This window comes from Lytechinus variegatus, chromosome 2 (genome assembly GCF_018143015.1).
Source record: "Lytechinus variegatus isolate NC3 chromosome 2, Lvar_3.0, whole genome shotgun sequence".
NCBI lineage: Eukaryota > Metazoa > Echinodermata > Echinoidea > Temnopleuroida > Toxopneustidae > Lytechinus > Lytechinus variegatus.
In genome coordinates this window covers 33,862,163-33,878,078 of record NC_054741.1, presented here as the reverse complement: position 1 = coordinate 33,878,078, position 15,916 = coordinate 33,862,163, and the positions used below count along the sequence as shown (strand labels likewise).

At 36.7% G+C, this 15,916-nt stretch overlaps 2 protein-coding genes across 2 annotated transcripts in view; both read left to right on the top strand.

Moving 5' to 3' along the window:
* The first annotated feature begins 511 nt into the window (after positions 1-511).
* Positions 512-10,067, top strand: LOC121407917 (pre-mRNA-splicing factor SPF27-like). The gene is made up of 6 exons (XM_041599160.1): positions 512-677; positions 4,287-4,450; positions 4,816-4,977; positions 6,457-6,550; positions 8,141-8,178; positions 9,287-10,067. Exons 1-6 carry the CDS (start codon positions 603-605, stop codon positions 9,498-9,500), a joined length of 747 nt encoding a protein of 248 aa, XP_041455094.1. The 5' UTR covers positions 512-602; the 3' UTR covers positions 9,501-10,067.
* Positions 10,068-13,704: 3,637 nt separating this feature from the next.
* LOC121407916 (gamma-tubulin complex component 2-like) overlaps positions 13,705-15,916 on the top strand; it is a 28,573-nt gene continuing 26,361 nt past the window's right edge. The window contains exon 1 of the mRNA XM_041599159.1: positions 13,705-13,753. The gene's annotated coding sequence lies outside the window, so the exon portion shown is untranslated. The remainder of the gene's footprint in view (positions 13,754-15,916) is intronic.

The following is a 15,916-nucleotide window of genomic DNA, read 5'->3' as shown; positions in this document are numbered from 1 at the left end:
TGTCACCATTCCAATTCATTATAAGATCATACTGTCCCAAAATGGTAATCATGTGAATATGGTCATACACAGAATTTTTTCCGGGGGGGGGGGGGGGGGAAGATGCATAGCTTTTTTAAAACGCCCCAAAGCGAAGGGGCAAAGCAACCAAGTTTGTCTTTGGGGCACTTATGCATCATAAAGTGAAATTGAAGGATTTTTTGCACACTGTTGGTGGATTTTGTGATAACTTTGAGTAAAAACTGCAAGTTTTCAATTTTTTTAGGGGGGGGGCAAACCATAAGAATCACGAGAGTCGAGTGACGGTTTTGAGCTAGGGCTTGTAGGGATTTTCGTGGACAAAGTTGGAACATCAGTAGACTGTGGTAATTGAGGCAAATCTCCTTAATCTCAGATGCATCTGAAAATGGCGAAGACCGCAGAATTATGATTTTTTTTTCTTTAAATTTTGCCCAAAGAAAGCCTCCCCCCCCTAAAAATTTATCCCTCATTGTAGCGCCCTCTACTCTAGCTGTAGCGCTATTTGACGATTTTGTAGTGCAAACTGAATGCTCGAAAGCCTTGATTTCGTCGGCCTTTTTCGTAATTCTAACTGAGAAAATATGGCGGGAGAAGTAATAGTGGATGCCTTGCCCTATGTCGACCAGGGATACGATGAACCAGGAGTCAGAGAAGCGGTTAGTATTTGGAATTATCCCTTTCTTTTCTGCTGTCGTCTTTGCCTTCGCAAAACTAGACTGCGAGCGAAAGTGACTTCGGTCCCAGATATTTATTCTGCCTTCTGGTGTTTAGTTTTTAACTGTCTGTAGGAACAATTCTGTGACCACTCTCGTACTCACACGGTCGTATTAGAATAGAGGTGCTGGTCCAAATATTGGGATTGTCCCAGAAAACAAGGATATCCTCATAAACCAAGACAAATCATGTCTTGATAAATTGGGCCAAATCGTGGTTTTGGGAACCACTCGTAGATTTGTGTACACGCACTTGTGTACAAAGTGAATGGAGGTGGAAATAGGGAACCGTGCGTACGACTGAATAAAGCGCTACTGTATGAAGTGAACGGTGGTTCCCTATATCACGATAATGCCATAAATTGAGACTGTCCTTGTTTATGGGGACGTTTTTTTTTTTCACTTCCCCCTACGGGACAAAGACAGCATGCAGCAATTACGGAAATTGAGAATGAGAGTGCTAAAAATACATGTAGATTCAGTGACCTCAATTCCCCCCGAGTTCACCGTCTATTTTTCATGACTTACTGTCTTCCAATAATCTTGTTATGAAACCTGATATGTTTACATTGACTAGCACACTTGATTGATGGTGTCGGCACTTGAGGTGAATGAACATTCCTAGATTTCTTGTGTGAAGAAATCTTTATAAAGTTGACAGTCCCTGTAAACTGGGACGATCCCAATTTTCTGACCAGCGCCTCTACTGGTATTGCGAGGTTAGTGTTCTGTGACTGTGTCTGTCGTAGACAGCTGGCAGCCGTCTGTTTCGAGGAGTTTTTTAACATTTTATTTTTTTTTATTTCTCCTCGTACACAGACGGCTCGCTCTCGTGCAGCCACCATTAGGGGACTTGCAATGCAAAATCCCCCCGTCGGGGCTCTTCAATTTTTGTCTTTAATGAATAAAAATTTTGAAAGTTAACACAACCAAAATGCAAATTAATATTCCCTCTTGGCATTAATTGCCAAAAAACTGAGAAAAATCAAGTTAAAAGGAACAAAAACAGTGACTTACCTCGGCTGTCGCGCAAATTCACTTCCCCGTTTTATCCGATCTTAAGTACATAAACATATGGCCATTGAGTCCCCTGTACAGATCGCGCTAGAACTTCGGTCTCTGTATTTGGTGAGTGAAGCCAACGAAGTTCAGCTGAACAACCAACATAACAGAGACCGAAGCTTTTGGTTTATGTCTGTCGGTGACGTGGACCTATATAGCCAGTACCTCGAGCGAAGTTCGTGCAGGCTCCACTTCACTACCACTAACACTACGCTCCACCTACATGACCTACCTGAACTTCGAGACCATGAACTCGATCTGTTATTCTGAGTGACAAGTGGGATTTATCGGGGGAAAATCTAAATAAAATTCATGTAACATCACGATTAGTTTAAAAACAATTAAAACTAATATTCTTACTTAACACAACGTTTAACTTCTTCTCTATGCTTCTATCAGTCTCAAAATTGGTGATTTAGAGCCAACATGAAGTTCCTCACACGTATCAGTATTTTGCTGACGATTTCATCGCATGTGCGTGAGGCCGGGTCCGAGCTCGGACCGGACCTGGTACCTCGCGCATATCGCATCCGCATGAGATGTTTTGAAATTGTACTTGATGCCCCCAGGGGACATCAACGTTTTACCTTGATTCGTGGATCCTCGACCCGACCTTGCTAATCATCGGCGAGTTGATATCCATCCGCGCGTGATTGGGTTGATCGCGTAACAAATAAAAAGTAATTGGGGGCATCAAGTGCAAGAAATATAAGAGAGACGAGCTAGTATAGCTCTCAAGGTTACATTAGCAATCAAGGTTAATTTTGCCAACAAGGTTTATTTTGGCTTCAAGGTTGATTTTGTTGAAATTTTGGGGGGCATCAAGTATAAGTAATATAAGAGAGTTTATTCTCTAGCTATCAAGGTTAATTTAGCCAACAAGGTTAATTTGTTTCGACAATGTTATGAAGGCTTGCGCGGCTAGAAAATAGAAAAAGAGGGGAAAATGGGGTTAGTGGAATGTAAACTTCTGAATAAACTTGCTGAATAACTGGAAAATTTGGGGGCATCAAGTACAAGTATTATATAAGAGAGACGAGCTATAGCTCTCAAGGTTAATTTTTCCAACAAAGTTAATTTTGGCTGCAAGATTAATCTTATTGAAATTTTGGATTTTTTTAGTTTATTCTCTAGCTATCAAGGTTAATTTTGTCAACACGTCTAGGATTACCTGCCGGATCACCGCTTTCACCAATTTTGGGGGCATCAAGTACAAGTAATATAAGAGGATAGATAAGGAGGCAAGGATGCGTGCTCATCTAGATGCACCTGTTTGCGCATTACTACTTTCTTTTCTTTTTTTTTAATGAGAGAAAAGAAATGTTAAAATTCCGGAATCGATGAATCATCGGGAAATCAAGGAGTACCACAAGGTAAAAACGTTGATGTCCCCTGGGGGCATCAAGTACAGTTATGCCAATATTGATACGTGTGAGGAACTTCATGTTGGCTCTAAATCACCAATTTTAGACTAAGTTAGACTGAGAGAATGCAGCCGGGCCGAGTCAGTCCACTTTTAAGTGTGTGTGTGTGTGCGTGCATGCGCGATCGGGCTTTGTACTACAATCTACATGTAAATCAAATGACTATGAATCTGTGACAGTGTGACCTATGGTAAGGTGTCCTAAAGCAAGCTACGCACCACTCATTGCACATGCAATTTCAATGGCAAATTGCGCACTCTGTGTGTACTGTGTGGAACTGTGACTGCAGTGTGACGAGTTCATGATTCCTGTTATACAGAGGCTGCAATAAATTCATTAAATGCAGAGAAAAATTGCAATTGTTCATAATTTTGGAGCTGTTTCTATTCACTTTAATTTCATATTTTCCTATAATAATTAATATGAGCATATTTTAGAAATTGAGGCACAGGCGTAGCTTTAAGACCCCCTTCACCATCAGGCGGCAAAAGCAAGATGTGTTCGGAAAATATGGCAAGATTTTTGTTCTTGTGAGGTTTATGATATTTTCTTCTCGATTAATGATCTTTTTAAATTAGAATATTTACCACAAATTAGAGTTAGACAATCCGTTCATATATTAAATTGCCATAATTTTTATCGTTTGTAAATTAAAGTGCGTAGCTTTAGGTCCCCTATCATACAATTTACTGATTACTTTGCCGTTTGGAAAGGGCATTGATATTTCTACTTAAAAATGCTCAATTTCAAGAGGTAAGTTTTCATATATAATATTTAATAGGATCTATTGACACTTTAATCTTATAGGATTTGTGTAGACTTAAGTACCGTATTAAGTTTGTATTTGCAGAATTAAAAATTAAAGACCGCCCATCATTGTCGATTGTGAACTAACACGGATGCATGTTATGCCATCGTGCTCTGCACATCGGAGGCTTACATAAAGCATGCAAGTGTATCAAGATCGGAGCTTTGATTGCTACTAGATCTACCAGTACTATGGCAATTGCTGATGCACAAACTTTTGTTTGGGTTTGATTGGAAATTGTGTCATTTCTCTTTGCAGGCTTATGCCCTTGTAGAGGAGGAGACCAGGCGATATCGTCCCACCAAGAACTACCTAGAGCATCTGCCAGCTATTGACAGCACTCCATTTGTCACTGAAGTTTTGAAGAATGAATTTGAAAGGATGGCCATGAGGCAGCCCATGGATATGTTAAGCATGAAAAGGTACGAGTATGGTGTTGGTAATGATGTGTACCAGCATGGACCAGGGTACATAATTTAAAGTAGGGTGCAAAATAATTTTTAGGTCTATATCAAGTTTTAGGAAGCTTGTTAGTGGGGGGATTTGCAGCCCTGGGTTATTGAATTTGAAAGTTTGTGTATGTTTAATTAGGTGTGGAAGTTTAATTGACAAAAAGCAGTTAAACTCTAAAAATTTCCCATGTTATTAAAAAAAAATGATTTCCAACAAATTATGTATCATATGGGTAATTAGATTTTCTTAATCTGCATCCAGTACATCTACCAGTGCTTCTGTGTGAAAGAGGATTTTGAAACCATTTTCTAAACTTGCTTCTTATCCTCTAAAGATATGAGTTGCCTCCCCCTCCCATCGGACGCCAGAATGACATCACAGCCTGGGCGGAGTGTGTAGAGAACTCCATGGCGCAGTTGGAACACCAAGCCGAAAGAGTGATCAACCTTGAACTTCTCCAAAATTATGGCAGCCACGCCTGGAGAGCACACAATGAGTAAGATCATGAACTTTTATTGATTTTGATGCCTCCACGGTCAAAAGTAAACATAAACACTCTTACAAAAAGCAAATTTTGTAATGACTTAATAGTACATGCAATCATATTTTCCAACAATTTTGGGTCTGAAATGCATACACTTAAGATAAATTCCAGTTTTGGTAACGATCTCAAACTGACTTTTTACAGAATCTAATAAAATGACCACCCAAGTGTCTGTTTGTATGAATAAAAAATATGTGCCAAAGGATTCTGGAAGAAATTGTGTAATTGCTGAGAAATAAGCAAAATAAGCGCGGATTCGGTCACTTCCGTCGGGTCTTTATTCTAGCAATATCAATACACTGTCCCACGTGTGCCTATCTGTGTTGGTGATCTTCAGTGTGAACATTTTTCAGCGTAGATTTCAAGATTTCACAAAGTTCAGTTTATGTAACTGTACCAGATCTAGATCCTCGATAATATTCTGACAATTAAGCCTGGTTTTACAGACTTTCTCATGAAATCAGTGTTTACTGCAACTACTGGCATTTCTCTTTAACCTTGCAAAATTTTGTAGTTCGTAACTGCATACCGGGCATCACAAATTTGCTTTAAAAATTGTGCGAGATTTAAAAAAATGTTGAGGCCATTACAACCGCCCCCACCCACCCCTATATCAAATATTTCATATCTTTTGCCAGCATGAAACTTAGTATGGTTAAAATCCTTTACCTCATTACATCTACATCATGCTATATCACTTTAAAACCAAGAACAATAGACTCTAAAATGACAGGATCAGACAACCAGATATATTGTCTTGGGACTTGTTGAAAGTGCTTAAAGGACAAGCCCACCCCGACAAAAAGTTGATTTCAATAAAAAGAAAAATCAAAACAAGCATAACACTGAAAATTTCATCAAAATCGGATGTAAAGCAAGAAAGTTATGACATGTTAAAGTTTCGCTTAATTTTACAAAACAGTTATATGCACATCCTGGTCTGTATGCAAATGAGAAGACTGACGATGTCATCCACTCACTATATCTTTTGTATTTTATTGTCAAGTGATACAACCAATACAACAATAAATTCCTCCCTGAACATGTGGAAATATCATTGTTTAATATTGTATGGTTCAGTCAAGTTGGTCCTTATTGTCAAATCTATAAAAATGAACTATTGTATAATTCAAACAATAAATAAACAAAGAAATAGTGAGTGAGGGATATCATCGACTGTCTCATTTGCATGTCACTGAGTTGTGCACATCACTGTCATGTGAAAAATAAGCGAAACTTTAAAATGTCGTAACTTTCTTATTTTACATCCGATTTTGATGAAATTTTCAGTGCTATGCTAGTTTGATTTTTCTCTCTATATTTAAATAAACATTCTTCTGGGGTGGACTTGACCTTTAATGGTGGTACTCTTTTTTTTTCTATGTGTAATAATTTTTCTTCTGTCTGTTTTTTGTCTACATTTTTAACCAGCATCCTGGTGAAGATGGTAGAAAGTGCCCAGCATCAGCTACAAGACATCAAGAAACAAATCCAGGAGGTCAATTGGAAAAGAAAAAACAAACAGGTGTGCAAAACCTTTAAAAATAAAAGCATATTCTAAGAATAGTAGGAAAATGTGAAATTAACAATTGTCACACGGGGTGTGCATTCGCTGGTACTTAGCAGAAAGTGCACAAAACATAATTCGATTATACATTTTTTAGATATGTCATATTTAGTCCATTTTAAAAATGAATTTTGCATAGAGATGTTTTAGATCAGTGAATAAGTGTTTTCTTATCCACATGGGCCTTTTCACTTAGTAAAGGAATTCATTCACATGTGAGGATTAATTAGTAACATTAAAAACAAAATTGTACATAGTTTTATGATAGTCTACTGATGAGCAGGTTGCTGAAGGATAGTAAAATTGTGATAAAGGGCAATTCCACCCCAACCAAAAGTTGGTTTGAATAAAAAGAGAAAATTCAAGCAAGCTGAACAATGAAAGTTTCATCAGATTGGATTATTTGGATAATATGAAAGTTATCACATTTTAAGGTTTTGCTTTTATAATTTCACAAAATAGTTGCATAGATTCTAGTTTGTATGCAAGTGATATAAGTGATGACATCTTCAGTTCAATCTTGACCTTTTCCTCATAATGTGAAATAATAGTTTGCTTGCTCCCTGAACCTGTGGAATACTGGCATTGCCATTTTTTGTATTCTAATGTGATTCCATGAAGAGTCTCCTTATTGCCAAAATATGCTAAAAAATGAAAAAGCTTATAATTCAAACAATAAAAATACAATAGAAATTGTGATGCCACCCACTCTCATTTGCATATCACTGTGCTGGTTTGTGAAAAAATATGCAAAATTTTAAAATTAGATTTCTAGTATGCTTTTTAAATTTTTCTCTACTCATTCAAATCAACTTTTTGTTGAGGGTGGACTTGACCTTTACAGAGGTACATGTATTGTCAGCTGTGCATTAACGTAACATTGTGAACACACGATGCATAGAATGACAGCATATAATAAATTTTGGTTTGACTTTGAATTAGTAATCCTTTTGTTTTATTTCAAGAAATAATATGTTTGTATACAAAGTGATGGATATTGAAAATTTCCTCTTAGTTCTCTAGTAGTACAATTATTTTCTTTTTTTTTCTTTCTCATTCCTAAGTTTATGTATATGTATGTTTATTTATGGACAGGTTTGTTGTTGCTGCATATTAGCAGCATTTTTATTGAAATTACCCCCCCCCCAAAAAAAAAAAAATCGATACTAGGTAACCTGTTCCTTTGACAGTGCCCTGACACCCCTCAGCAGCAGCTATTGTAATCTCTATGTCCTCATGAAGATACACCTAATCAGAGGGTGGTGACACTGACCAGCATTGTCTCAAAAGAAGGCATGTGTTAATCTCTCAAATATGTAAAAGCATGAAATTAGGGTTCATAGCCATTGTAGCATATACCTTTTAGTAAGATGAAAATATATTTGCTTCTCTCCACCTAATGGGTTGAAATTGTGTTTTGTAGGGCAACTTAATATTTGACAGATTATCTCACTCATCAATTGCTTATTTCCCAGTTGATTTCAGCAGACATTGTTAGTAAATGTAAATGAACTTGATTTTTTTTCACATTTTTGCTTTATAATCCAGACTGCTTCAGGACCAGAACTCGGAAGATTGCAAGAAAGGTAATACTTTATTTTTGTAAATCTTAATGATCAAGTTGGTTGGATCAGTAAACAACAGCAAAACCAAACCTGTTGACATTTTTTAAAATTATAAATCTTGGAAAATGATAGCTTAACACTGTGAAATCATTAAATACATAAAAATGATTGATGAAATATATTTCAGGTAGCTCCACAGTCCTGTTTTTTTAAGAACAATTGGGTAGCTCAGCTTACTTTTTTCCATTACTTGAGTAACTGATCAGAATAGTTATGGGGTATCGAGTGACCAAGGTCTAAGGGATCAATACATAGAGATCTATCTTCTTTCTCTACCCAATTAACCGTTTGAGGGATCAACTTCAAACTTGTTTTATGTTGTAACAATTATCTGATAAGTTTCTTTGGTCACAAGTTAGAGATCACACCATTCATTCTTTGAAAATTTTAAAGATTTTATGTATAATATTTTCTGATGTATTGGTGGCAGAGTCAGAGATGTGCCAGTCCAGTGCAAAACCAGGGAAACAAAACAAGGAAAACAAATTATGCAAATCCATTGCTCTTATACTCCTGTGCCATTCCATTTTGCTAAGTAGAAAATGTGTCCAACATAGGCCAATCTTTATAAGAAAATCTTTCTCAACTTTTCTGCTGAGAAGAAAACATCATAGTGCATTCCCCCAAAGCAGACGGCCATTCTATGAACAGAAAATGTTTTGTTTTAATAGTAGACTTTGATGATATTAAAAAAAATCTGGATTTCATCAAATAATATTATATAACGTTTATCCTTATAAATGTTATGTGCTATGGTATTGATGAAAAAGATTGCAAATATGATTTATAAGGATAAACCTTATATTTAATAAAAACCAGATTTTTTTTTCATTTTAAATATTAAGTCTACACTAAAACTGTATTTTTTGTTTTTCAACTGTCACTGTGCCTTTCGGGAGGGGGTGGGGGCAGAGTTACCTCTGGTTATGAATGACATGATAACTGGAAATGCTATTGTCAGATTTTACAAGTATACCCACATATGTTATTTTCTATGACCCAAAGACTATCAAGCAGTACTCCTGTGCATATAATGCTAGGTAACATCTCTCCCTTTTTCTCTGTGTAGCTGGGCTGGTTTGGTGTCCAAGAACTACGAGATAGAGAGGGCATGTCTTGAGCTGGAATATGATACCAACAAACTCAAACACCAGGTGGATTCCTTGAAACCCAGTACTGACACACAATATGGACAAGCTAATCGCCAAAACGATGATGTTGATATGGAGGAAAGTGATGAGGATGATGACGACGATGACGATGAGTATGCTGCTTCGAGATGATACTGTGGAAGGGATTCTTCCAATCTTTTGAAATATTTCAGTGTCATTGGACTTTTTGGAGAATGACAGAAGTAGCTATTTATTCCCTCCGTTGGAAACAGATATTCTGAGTGTTTATGAGGATAGATGTAAAAAGTTTATTTTGACTTTTAAAGATGAAATTTAATTCTGGCTGGAAATGGAATAATGGATGACACTGTCTCAAAGGGATTGAGAAAGGCTGTTTGTAATACACCTATGAATTGGGTCTTACTATGAGGCAATGGTATCACCAAAACGATATATACATGTATTGACTCAATTCTTGTGAAGATCACATTCACTGCACTGCACTCAGATAAGCATGTATGGGACTAAACCAATATTGTTGGCCAGACACTTTCAGCATCATTCTATTATATTTTGAAATATTAAGGCAATTAAAAAGCAATCCATAACAGTTGATTATTATCACATCATTCGTCTTTATCATGAAAATAATTGGATTGCTCACAAGGATTACTGGGTGTTCCATCTTTCCAATAATTTTTGTTTATCTTTAACCTTTTCTAGATGGGTTTTTTTTTTTTAACAATTTTTTTGCTGGGGAATCAGTAGGACCCAACCTCACCACCCCTGCTTCAGATCTCAGTTGGAAAAGGTCTGATCAACACAAATGTTTCAAAGAGACATGTTAAAGATAAATGCCTTTTGTGGTGACGATCTCGAAATGAGTTGGAACAGAATCCTATAAAATGACCACCCCAGTGTTTGAATGTATAAATAAAAAAAAATTGTGCCAAGTAGCTCTTGAAGAAAATACATGTATGTATTTATGAAAAATGAGCAAAATAAGCATGGAATTCCATAACACATTGAGTCTTTTTCCCAGAATATTAATTCACTGTCCCACATACATGTATGCTTTTATGTGTTAGTGATCATCAGAATTATTTGTTTTTGGCCAAGATTGGATGATTTCACAAAGAAAGTTTGTGTTAATGTACTAAAAAATTGATCTGTTTTAAAAGACTCTCATGAATTAATTTCTGCTGCAACTATTTTTTGCAGCATTGTTTTTTTTGTAATCTATGTATTATGTGTTTGTATATTATGTGCATGTACTTTCATTTCAATATCATCTTATTAAGAATGAGGTGTTTTCATGGCATATTTATTGCAAATGCAATTTCAAAACAGCCTGGGCTATAAAGATCTAAGTAGCCTTAAATGTTAAAGACCCAGACTGGACCCAAAAGTGAAATTCACAAATATACATTACCATATACATCATATACATTACCAATCGAAAGCTCAAATACTACTTTACACAGCAATGCAAGCTTTATTCATTTTTATCATTTACCAGCTGAGTATTCTATTTCAGAATAGCTCCAATAATAAGCCAGTTCGTAGTTCCTTTCTGCGCATGATCAAAAGATTCATGATCAATCAGAGGAAGGTCATTTGTACTAAAGTGACATGGTGGTTTAAAATCTAATCAGATAAGCACCAAGTTTGATGTCTTGATTATTCATATATTCTTTTGAATAGTGGTTTTCATTTACATCCACAAAAAACAACAATGCGTCCACGAACGACTGGTATTTCACAGTTTGCCAAGTACATTGTGCAACATGCTATGATATCCTTTCAAAATAGGAATGCACCAAATACCTTCATAAAGTGTTCATTGGTGTGCTATTCTAGTCACCTGGTCTATTAAATTTATTCATCCTGCTATGTAAGGCAAGCTTACGTAATATCTTGCTTTGAAATCTGCCTATCATAATGAAAGAAATGAAAGGTCATTTGACCAAAATTGTCCATGAAGTAACTACGAACTGGTCTATTACCAGGCTTTAAAAATATGCTTTTCACTGGCCTCAAAACCGTGAAGTCATACAGTGTTAGAAGCGTTGTGATTCCATAGGTTTGTATGCAGAAAAAGTGGTTGATTTCTCTGCTTTTCAGATTATGCATTCTATTATCCTTACTTCTATCACATAGAGATATCTGTACCTGCAAACTTGGACTGATCAAATCTACAGTTGTAGATGATTTTTTTACCATATCTATTTCCTGCTTATTTTGCGCTGCTTTCTATATGCATTCAGATTAGATTACACATAACAATTTTTCCTGACGTAGCATTTTCAATTATGTCCAATAAGAGCCAATCAAAGAAATCACAGAAATCACAAAGCGCTTTGTGAAGACTTAAGAGTTGTATGTTTCCATTCATTTGAGCACAGAATAGTTGTTAGTGCCATTTTCCTCTGCAAATTGAATTAAATCTGGAAAAAAATAAAATATATTTTCTTCATACAAACCTATGGAATCACAACCCTCCTGACACAATGTGACTTCACATAGTTCAATGTTTTTTGTTTATTGTTTGATTGCATATTGAGATATTTTGAAAGGAAATACCGGTATGTGTATATGTCAATCATGCTAGTTCATGTTTGTTGAGAACTAGCGTCATTTGGATTAGTTGTAATGAATCCAGTCCTGCTGTAAAAGACTCATTTTTATGCTGTAAATAAATTTCGTATGAAACTGAATCATTGCAATGTTTAACTGTTTTGTCTTTTTTCATTTCACTGATCACTATTTTTATGGTGATCACAGTCAGAGCTACATTTAAAGGGGAATTTCACCCGAACAACAAAAAGAAAAATAGAGAATAATACTGGTTTTATTTTGTGACATCACAAACAAGTAGCTCCTCCAGTAATCTGAGTCCCCCAATATGTCATTCTCTCAAAAAATTGGAAATGATTTTTACGGTGGATGAATTATCACACACATTCCATACCCAAATCTGTAAGAAAAATATTTGTATTCATATGTTAAAAAATATGGAATGTATGGAATTTTTATGACATAATTGCCATATGGAGAAACTGCTCGCTTGTGATGACACATATCTTATTCTTTGATGGAATTTCAGTGAAAGTTCACCTATATTTTCTCAATTTTGTTCTGCTTTTATTGAAAGCAACTTGTCATCAGGTTGAACCTCCCCTTTAATGTAGATTTTAAATTCCGTAGTGATTACTCCCCCCCCCATTATCCCTGTTACTGGCACTGCAATATTTCTGTTTTATTATTGAGATGTGATACAATATTTTGCTTCAGGTGTGGAATGAGGAACATGACAAGAATTCTAGTGTTTTAATGAGCTTTATATGTGCACGTTACTCCAGGGAAAGTATGAAGATTTGAAGTTAGTCTTCATCTTATGTTTATGATGATATAGAAGGGCTGAAAATTCCAAGTAATTCACAATTGTGAACATTAAGTTCTGATACATTTTTCAGGTCTGCAATTCACTTATCAAAAAATTTTATACAGAAGGAAAAAACGATATGAACACGTACGGTAACAGGGATGAAGATTCAGCCTATGAAAGGATTTGGATGATTATTGCCTATTTTACATATTTGCTCACCTATTTTATCATGGTCGTCACCCAATGGTAACTTCCATGGAATCTTTGATTCTGATAGGCTGCTGTTGAGCACTGCTGTTATCATATGATTGTGACCAGTCGATGGTAAATATATCAAACAGGAACTTTTTATCGAACAGGGACCTAGCTGTAATTAATTACAAAATTCCTAACTTGTTCCTAGCTAACTTGTTAGGAATTAGTGTTCTTTATGGCTTGACCTTGTGTGATAATACGATCAGACTTTAAATTAAATACAAATCAAAAATTGATTCCTAATTGCATGTCCCGGGGTTGCAGCTTGATCCCCCCCCCCCCCCCCCGTATTAACTATAGTAACAGTTAGATGCTTGGTGCTTCTTGGCCAATCAAAATCCTGGAAAGATTTTGTATCAGACAGTGGCATATAAAGATCACCAAAAATACTGAGGAGACAGGGGAAAATTAAAAAAAACATGTTTTTGACATTTTTAAATTCTATTTTGATGGATTTTGACATAATATGAAGTAAATACTTTTCCCTTTCATTTTCTTTCTTTTTCTCCTTTATTTGAATGGTCATTTCGGGTCCAAGAACCCCCCCCCCCTCCCCTCTAAATAAAAGAAAAAAAAGGAATACATACTGAAACTAACTTTTTAAAAATAAATAAATGCTAATTTGCGAAAAAATGAGTTCTTGATGTTCAAGTTTGAATGATGGCCATGCATTGCATCACGAATCAACCACAACAATTTTTTTTAACCCCGACAATTAATACATGTATGTGAACGAGGATATTCTTCTTATTTGATGTTTCGCCGCGAATACTTTCATCTCGTAAGTCAAATTTGTTTTGTTTTTGAAGTTTGAATTAGGGGCTAATCAGGATTTCGTTTCACATGTAACCATTTTTAAGTTTCATAATGAAGTTCAGAACATGGATTTTAAACCTTTGTATCGAATGCATTGAAATATAGGACTTACAACGGCCGAAATTGCATAGGCGTAGTAGCAAATAAAGTAACTAACGTGAAAAGTGGTTTATGGGACCGTAGGCGTAGACTGGGAAGTCTTGTCAGTCTGTCGGGCGTTATTCCCCGCGCGAGCTGGGCGGCTCTGCCGGGCCGGCCGAGGCTGTGCTTGAGGCGAAAGCTTCGATCGATCTCTATACGTTGGCTTCACTCACCAATATTCAATAACAGAGACCATGGAGACCGAAGTTCTGACTCGATCTGTACAGTTATTCTATTCGCATTATCATGATTATTTATGATTAGACCAAAAGCTTCAGTCTCTGTATTTTGGTTATTCCGCTGAACTGCATTGGCTCACTCACCAATACTTATATACCCAGTTGTTGTGTATCCGGACGGGTTGTGTGTCCGGACGATCAATTTTAGAATGTCATTTGGAAAAATTTACAAGCGAAGTTTCATCAATTTTTAGTACAAAATGCTGGGAAATATTATAAACAACAAAATAGATAATGATTACATGTAATGGATTCATATTTTTAAAAATTTTAGTGTAATCAACAGACAAAAAAGAAGGCTTCAAAAAGATAAAGTGTCCGGACACCCGACCCCCCATCCTACTAGTCATGGGGATTATAGAATATAGTAAAATGTCAGAAATTGTTGAATAAATCCCCAGAAACGACGGTTATTCCTGTCTAGATTATGATATGAAGCTGGAGCGATGTTAACCAGCAACTCTAAAAATCCATTCTGTAATGTAAACACGTTCGTAGTGCACAGTCATTGCGTAGTTAGTGAAGTAAATGGGATGGCGGGCGTGTTAGCGATGGCACAATACAGACACAATGTATGGGACGACGACCGAGTGAATAATCAATACAGGAACGACACTGACAAGGATTTATTAATCACGAATCAGGAATGGGTTACTTCGACGGTACAATACAGTGACAACCACTAGGCTAATACTATTACTCACCTGACACTTGCACCGACGTAGACCAAAAGCTTCGGTCTCTGTTATGTTGGTTGTTCAGCTGAACTCTGTTGGCTTCACTCACCAAATACAGAGACCGAAGTTCTAGCGCGATCTGTACAGGGGACTCAATGGCCATATGTTTATGTACTTAAGATCGGATAAAACGGGGAAGTGAATTTGCGTGACAGCCGAGGTAAGTCACTGTTTTTGTTCCTTTTAACTTGATTTTTCTCAGTTTTTTGGCAATTAATGCCAAGAGGGAATACTAATTTGCATTTTGGTTGTGTTAACTTTCAAAATTTTTATTCATTAAAGACAAAAATTGAAGAGCCCCGACGGGGGGATTTTGCATTGCAAGTCCCCTAATGGTGGCTGCACGATAGCGAGCCGTCTGTGTACGAGGAGAAATTAAAAAAAATGAAATGTTAAAAAACTCCTCGAAACAGACGGCTGCCAGCTGTCTAGCACCGACGATGCCACACGGTAGGGACAGGAACATATAAAAGCAGACTTCTAATAACAGACCACGGTGCCAAGTGGGGACCTTCTGGGATGTCCTCACTCGATGGCGTCTCGGGGTCTTCTCTCTATGGTGTCTGGATCGAAATCTCTCAGCACCAGCTTGTGAACGTGCTGTGCAAAGCACCACGTACGTAGCAGGCGTAGGAGCATATAAGGGCTCCTCCAATCAGGAGTGCTCCTCGCATACATGGTATAGGCCTAGCAGTGTGCCAGTAGCATACTAACCTCGCAATATGTGTGAGTGGGATAAACCAGGGAAGTGGGACTCTGGGAGTTGTGTGACAGCCGAAGTAAGTCACTGTTTTTTTTCCTTTTAACAATTTAATTTTATTTTTTCCCGTTTTGGTGCGTTTCAGGCCAAAAGGAAATAATCGTATTTTTTGGTCCAGTTCTTTTATATTTATATGAAATAAAGACAAAACTCAATAAGCCCCGTCAGGGGGATTTTGCATTGTTGGCCCCCTAATCATGGCGGCTGCAAGATCGCAAGCTGTCTTTGTATGAGGAGAAATAAAAATGAAA

Excerpts from the sequence above, each read along its gene's own strand:
- LOC121407917 (XM_041599160.1), top strand. The coding sequence starts at position 603 with ATGGCGGGAGAAGTAATAGTGGATGCCTTGCCCTATGTCGACCAGGGA. Across the intron at positions 6,551-8,140 it reads GGAAAAGAAAAAACAAACAG|ACTGCTTCAGGACCAGAACT; the intron begins GTGTGCAAAACC and ends TTTATAATCCAG. Across the intron at positions 8,179-9,286 it reads CTCGGAAGATTGCAAGAAAG|CTGGGCTGGTTTGGTGTCCA; the intron begins GTAATACTTTAT and ends TTCTCTGTGTAG.